Below are 7,714 nucleotides of genomic sequence, written 5' to 3'. Positions count from 1 at the left end.
TAAAACGTTAAAAGTTGCTATTTTAAGAAAATAATAACTAAAATGAGAAATAAAGTATTTTTATAAAAAAAAACTCCTAAAAATTAATTAATATTTATATAACAAGTGTTTCTAGAGATTCAAAAATAAGTTTTTATACGAAAAGTCGATCGGTTCGTTTTTAAACGAAAAACCGACAAAACAGACATAAATTGATTGTTAGATAGGAATTACGTGCTTGTATGATTGTGTGGTCGTTATACTAAGATTAAATAAATAAAGATGTTCAACAATTTCAATGCAAACCGAATTTTTATAAAACGTGTACTAATATAGGAGACAAGATTTTGGATAAAAAGCTTCGACTATGAGCTAGAGAGGCTGCATGATGAGAATGGGATATTGGAATGACATTAATAGAATACCATAGATGAAGACTGGATTGTCGGGGACATATAAGTTCCTGGTGATGTTGTTATTCATTGTTTCGGACATTGCAATGGTGGTTATGAGAAAATATTTGATTGTTTACTGTTGTTGCATTGTGCCTAAATTTGAAATACAACTTTTCAAGGGTGATATTCGATAATATAAAGCATTATTTTGATAAGGATAAGTGGCTGATGTACCCGAGGTTAATACAATTGATTATTGAATATCAATTTCCTGGAGTAAAGAAGTTTGGTGATAAGATGAATTTCTCACAAATCGAGAAACAATTGTGCTAAACTACCTTCATACAATAACAAGAAAGAAAATGAAATTTCGAAGTTATGATATAAAATATATATATTTATTGTCACTTTAATAGTGTTATGATCTAATGAGCAATTTGTAAGTACCCGCCCCGGCATATTCTTCCTAAGGCCAGGGTGTTACAAAGACTCCCATTCTTTCTTTGACACCTCGGTGATCCAAATAGCATGACGTTTGACTTCTTCTCTGTTACCACTTGTTAGGTTTGAACACACATGAACCAAATACAAACACGAAAGTAATAAATGAACAAGAGGATTTAACGTGGTTCGGCCTAATTAAACTGGACTACGGGTATGTTTTTTAGGATCTTTTAGCTTTAAGCTTTTAAGAAAAAGCTCATACTCAATTAAAAGTCTTGTTTGGTTGAAGCCTTGAAGGAGTTTGTAGCATTAGGTCATAAGAAAAAGCTTAAAGCTCCTACTAGTAGCGTTTAGAAAAAGCTACGAGATTTTAGTATTTTAAATTACTTAAATAACCTTCCAAAAATAGTTACATTTAGCATTATTTTTTTATTTATGCCCATTTTGGTCATTTTATACATTTTATTTAAAGTTCCAGCAACTCTTTCAAATATCTATATATATCTAAAAAAACTACAGCTACCAGCTTCCAGCTAAAACTACCAGCAAGTCTTACCAAAATACCCTACGTCCACGAGTGGCAACTACATATTCATAATTCAGTGAAAAAGGTTTACAAGTATAATGTGATATAAATAGAGACTAATCTAAAGTTTTATTCACATTCAGTTCCCTACCAGATATCCATATATATATATCATATAATTACATTAAAAATTACTACAAATTCTCTCTAATTTTCAACTAAATAATACACTTTTATCATTATCGTTTCTCTCTCCTTCACTCCAATCACTTTCAGAATATATTAAAATATTATATGGTGTGCAGTAAAACCTAAATTTAACTTTTCCGTATAACATTTTATTTCTTCTCTACTCACAACCACTTGTAACCATACCATATAATTTACAAATTCCTTTAACATATTTTTAAGGAATAGGTTGAGAACGCTATTATAAATCTAGAAATCTAAACTAGATTAGGCTTGGGCTTGGCTACCCGCAACCGTCTACCCTTTTGACTTCATGTAGTAAACAGGGCCGAAAAAGGCCTACGAACCCTACAGTGAGTTCTCCTACTTATAAGAAACTCAAGTTAATTATTTTATTAATGTGAGACAAACTAATTTGCCCTTTTCACTAGTGTTTTAGTTCTCTACTATAAATTTCAGAGTATTGATGTCGCATTAATCTTTACTCTTTGGACATTTTAATAATTAATTTATTATTAACAAATGCTAATATATATTATTATTTTTCCAAAATTTCCAACAAGTTTTTCTGGTTTAACTCAATACATTATATTTAACTCTATTCGGTTTGGTTTACAAACTCCCATACATTAACATGGGTCTCTTACCTTATCTTATTGAATCGAAATATACCAACTAATCCAAAATCAATGTTGACGAAAACTCATAAATTAAGGATTAGTGACTACATTGGGAGCGCAAAGCTCATAATTAATGTAATTAAAAATATAAAGATGTTTCGTTTTTCGGGTTACAGGTTTTTCGGGTCAGGTTCTTCGGGTTTCAAAGTGTTAAATCTTGACCCGAAACCCAACCCGAATCTCTCACAGGTTTTTCGGGTTCGGGTAATTTGGGTTCTGGTTTTTTCGGATTGAGTTAATCGGGTTTCGAGTATCCTAGAAAACAAAACAAAAAACAAAAAAAAATTTAAAAACTACAATACTAAAATTAAAACAACATATTATTCTCTGCTCGTAAGCAAATAATCAAATAATAAACTAACATAACTTGATAAAATAATCCAAAAGAAGAGTAAAACTAACTCGAACCATAACCATTTTCAATCGGACGTGATTTGGTTGTCCGATTACGGTTACTATTAGTAATAAATGGAAATCATAAATTAACAATAAATAATCGATCTATAATAGTTGTAATGACAACAGTCAATTATTACAAAATTTTGATAACATTAGTGGCTAAGACTATGCCTATTATACCTAAAAATATATTTAATTTTAAAATAAAAGTTTATTCGGGTTATTCGGGTTGACCCGAAACTTATAAATCAAACCCGAGAACCAACCCGAATTACTTTGGTTCGGGTTTGGAGATTAGTCTTTTGTCGGGTTCAGGTTTTCCGGGTTGGGTTGAACGGGTTCGGGTACGTATTTTTTCGGGTTGGGTTTCGGGTAAAAGTGACAGCCATAGATGTCAGACCTACAACCAATACTAGTCGGCTAGTTCAAATTAAACTAGCTCGTATAGATATTATAAAAACAATTATATGAACTTCAAAATTGAAAACTACGTTGACTATCAAATTGTTTATTTATATCATACGCTTGTAATTAAAAAAAATTCATGGTCATTTGTTTAATGATGCATGGCATGCTTATGCGTACTTGATTACAAAACATTAAAAGTAAGCAACCTATTATGATCAACAATGACTACACCTATATTTAAACCTCAATTATATTATAATCTAGCTTTAATTTTAAAAGTTTAGTAAACAAAAATACACTATTATCTTAAGTGGGAACCAAAATAACTAAATTCAAAGGTTAAATCAAGATTTCTTTTCTTTTCTCTTTCTATACATTTTGTTTTTCTTTTTACTTATATTTATTTTTTCGATTATTTTTGTTTTATTCATTTTATCGAACTTTTATTTTACACTTGTCATGACCACAAACTTTCTCACAACTATATTCCCGCCAAACAGTGACGGATCTGACTCATATGATCCGAACCCGTTACTCATGAACCGAATTTTCTTTAAACGGTGAAACCGTAATTGAACTCTTCCCTAAAAGTCATATAGACAAATATAATGTTTAGGTAAACAATAAACACATTGTAAACATTAGATAATAAACATGTGGTATTAATATGTTGTTCAGGCGTTAGGATAAATAGTATGTTTAACAATAAATTTCATTGTGCGCTTTTTTTTACCAAGCCTTTGCTTTTATGACACCTAAAAAATTGCTAAATAGTAAATACTAAACCAAGTAAATACTAAACCAGGTTGAAAGTCGTACAAAATATACTTTTTACAATTCATACAATATCCTAAATCACTCATTTCAAAATTCAAGATTTTCATCAAAATTTAACATATCAATTACTTAAAACAGAAGAAAAATCATATGCAGGCCAACCCAACTTGTTTCAATCCATTACCCTATCAACCCATTTCCCATCAAGAATGTATGTACCTACCTGCTAGCAGACTGTACCAAAAAAAAAAAAAAAAAATAATTTTCCACTCGCTCTAACTTGTAGCATCTGAAAATACAATCATTTAGTCAATACTAAAATACAAAAGTTCCTTTTAATCATTACACATTAAAACATTTACCTTAAAATGGTAACTCAACAACAACCCATTTTCTTCATACATAGAGTCAAAAAGATCCATTTGTGAAATGAATCATTGTAGTATACCCAACTCGTACTTAATCACCTAATCAAACAGTCAATAATCTTCAAACTAAAGTCTTATAAGAGGTCAAACAATCGAGAGACTTACGAGTGAAACGAACACATAATATGCAGCTTGACTTACAAGAGGTTCACTGGTCAAACATTCAACAAACTTAAAATTAAATTGCTCTTTGCAAAAAAGAAAAAAGAAAAAAGAAAAAAAAGAAAAGAAAACGAAGATAACTAACTCGATAATGATTCAAAATTCATTATTAACAGTCCCGTAGACTGCACATCCAAATTCCTTAATTTCCTTAGACTCGTATCAGCAAATGCTAAACTACATGTAACAATTAATTTTTTAACATAAGGTATGTATATGTTATCATAATATAAAACTAAAACTAAATTAAATAAATTATTTTACCTACAAGTAACCATGTGTAAAATTTTGATTGTTACATATGTTTACACGTTACATATGTATAAAAATCAAAACATTGTCTATAGCATAACTCGTTGGTAAATAATGCTTTTTTTGTTTTACATTGTGACAAAAAAAATCAAAATATAAAATAAAATTTGATTATTATATTGTGTTTTAAGAGTTTTCTTAATTCAAATAGGTTTTAATATAGACGTACAGAAATTTTATTATTTTATTTACCTGATAAACAATATATACGCAAGCATCGAATAAATTTTACGGCATTTCAAGGCAATTGCTCCATTTGTTTACTTGTTATATTTTTTCCGTATTGCTCTAATCATTAAACTTATATATTTTTCCGACCCATATACGACTTGTTAATTATTGATGAAAGAAAAACAAAATGATATTATTAATAATTTATATTATGCTCAAGAAAGCAGGTGGCTCACTATAAAAGGTAGCAGATTTTGCAAGAAATCACATCAAACCAAAGTTATCCCAACTCCATATTATACTAAATTTGAATTGACACTCCATGGGTGAAGCCATTATGTTCCCTATATCCGATAAGAACCACAAATCTAACGGTACTGCACCAAGGGGGGGCAACAACGATCTTGACAATTCGTGGTTTGAAGAAGTAATCGACGATGATCTTAAATGGTCTTTTGCATTGAACAGGTTTGGTATATGTCTCGCTAACCACTACTCCATTAGGGCTGTTTGTTTATTTCATATCAATCGTTTAAAACGTTATTGGTTTTATAAACATTACCATCTTGATTCGAACGATTTACACACACACACACATATATATATATGTATATGTGTATATATATATAAATGTTATAGTTTTTTACACTATTTTCTCGTTTCAAAGTGTGCTACATAAGGGGATTAGTGAGTACCAAGAAATCGTTCTTTTGGACACAAAGCGCTTCGGAAAGGTATTATGAATATTTTTGAGTTCATGCGTACATGAAGTTGAGAGCTAGCTTAAACGTACTAGCTATCAAATACCATTATTAATATCTATTAAGTTTGTAAAAAATATGTAGGCGTTGGTAATTGATGGGAAGATGCAGAGCGCAGAAAATGACGAGTTTATCTACCATGAATGCTTAATTCATCCTTCTCTTCTGTCTCACCCATAGTACGTAAACCTCATTTCAACCCTTCTAGTTTCATTTCATTTAACACAATTGATATCCTATTGTTTAAACATGCCTTCGACATAATCATGTGTATGATATATTAGTATCAATGCATAAAATAATATGATCTTAAAATTATTTGAAAATTAAATATATATTTCACATATGACTCAACTCCATTAAAAGAATCTTAATTAAAATTGCGGATACTTGATCATTTGTATTTTAAAAACGTACAAGCAACGATGCAGCCCAAAAACAGTGTTCATAATGGGAGGTGGTGAAGGGTCTACCGCAAGGGAAGCACTAAAGCACAAGTCAATTGAAAAAGTCACCATGTGTGATATTGATGAGGTTTGTTTGCATAAAATACAACCACCAAGCGTGTTTATTTATTTCCTAATTTAGTTTGGTGTTACGTACGCATGCGTAGGAGGTAGTTGCATTCTGCCGAGAACACCTCACGGCAAATAAAGAAGCATTCGGTAACAACTTGCTTGAGCTCGTCATCAATGATGCCAAGTACCTAACCTTTTCATTAAAAAAATCCTTTTAACTTTGACTTTTAGTCTTCGTTGACTTTAAATAATTATATATATATATATATATATTGTCAAAAAAGGGTTGAACTGGAGGAGAGGAAAGAGAAATTTGATATCATAGTTGGAGACTTGGCTGATCCAGTTGAAGGAGGGCCATGCTATCAACTCTACACAAAGTCTTTTTATCAAGATATTCTTAAACCTAAGCTTAATCCCCATGGAATCTTTGTCACTCAGGTCCTTTCCTATTATAAAATTCAGATTATTTTATTACAAAAACATAATGATTATGCTAACAATTAAAATTTTTATTTAGAAAGCATATATATATATATCTATCTTGGAAAGGTATTATTATTATTATTATTATTATTATAGTAAAATACATATATAAAGTGTATACAGGCTGGACCAGCAGGGGTGTTCACACACCAAGAAGTATTTTCATCCATATACAACACCATCAAACAGGTCTTCAAATGTAAGAATTAAAATTATAATTTCTTAAGTATAACAAAACAATAATTGAACCTTTGTTGGCCATCTTATATTTGGTCCAGATGTGGTTGCATACACGGCCCATGTGCCTTCTTTTGCAGATGAATGGGGATGGGTTATGGTTAGTTTTATGTTTTCCAATATCCTTGTCAACATTTGTTAATTATCTTGTCCTTTTGGCATCAGACTCGCCATTTTGTTAAATGAATTGCCGTGCCTTAATTCTTGGTATAGGCATCAGACTCGCCATTTTGTATTCAGGAAGAGAAAATGGACAAGAAAATACGAGAAATGATCAATGGAGAGTTATTGTATTTAGATGGTGCTTCATTCTACTCCTTAACAGTTCTTAACAAGATGGTTTCATCCTCGTGAGTTAATTACGTCTTACTATATATATATATAGAGTTATATACTAATCATCCTACTTAAAAAAACTAAATTGTATTGTTTACTTCTGTGTTTTCAGGTTGAAAAACGAAACTCATGTGTACACTGAGGACAATGCAAGGTTCATTCATGGCCAAGGGGTTGGGAAGAAGGAAAATATTTAAAAGGACTTTTCTTTTTTACTTTAAATGTCAATTGTTTTGAAGAACAAATTTAAGATGTAAAACATTGGCAAAAACATTGGCAATTAATAATTGTTGATACAAATTTATGTTTTGATAGGGGGCAAAATATGGGTCGGTAAATAAAGAATTACGGAGAAGAGTAACGGAGATAGAGCAGATTTTCTTTCAATGTTGCATTCAACCGAATTCAATTTTTTCAAAAACAAATCAGCACAAATAATAAAAAGTTTAACAACACATAAATAATTAGAAAACTTAATATCAGCTACGTTTTTAACAATAAAGTTA

General features: G+C 30.4%; 1 protein-coding gene across 1 annotated transcript; it reads left to right on the top strand.

Annotated features, from left to right (window-relative positions):
- Positions 1-5,160: 5,160 nt before the first annotated feature.
- On the top strand, positions 5,161-7,486 carry LOC143603695 (thermospermine synthase ACAULIS5-like). The gene is made up of 10 exons (XM_077080427.1): positions 5,161-5,338; positions 5,538-5,604; positions 5,716-5,810; positions 6,063-6,165; positions 6,245-6,333; positions 6,434-6,590; positions 6,759-6,834; positions 6,914-6,972; positions 7,086-7,222; positions 7,321-7,486. Exons 1-10 carry the CDS (start codon positions 5,193-5,195, stop codon positions 7,403-7,405), a joined length of 1,014 nt encoding a protein of 337 aa, XP_076936542.1. The 5' UTR covers positions 5,161-5,192; the 3' UTR covers positions 7,406-7,486.
- Positions 7,487-7,714: the final 228 nt, after the last annotated feature.

This window comes from Bidens hawaiensis, unplaced genomic scaffold (assembly GCF_021521415.1).
Source record: "Bidens hawaiensis isolate Kalapana, Puna unplaced genomic scaffold, B.hawaiensis_p1.1 tig00062452_1, whole genome shotgun sequence".
NCBI lineage: Eukaryota > Viridiplantae > Streptophyta > Magnoliopsida > Asterales > Asteraceae > Bidens > Bidens hawaiensis.
The sequence above is the reverse complement of the archived record's forward strand: the minus strand, read 5'-3'. Positions and strand labels throughout refer to the sequence as shown.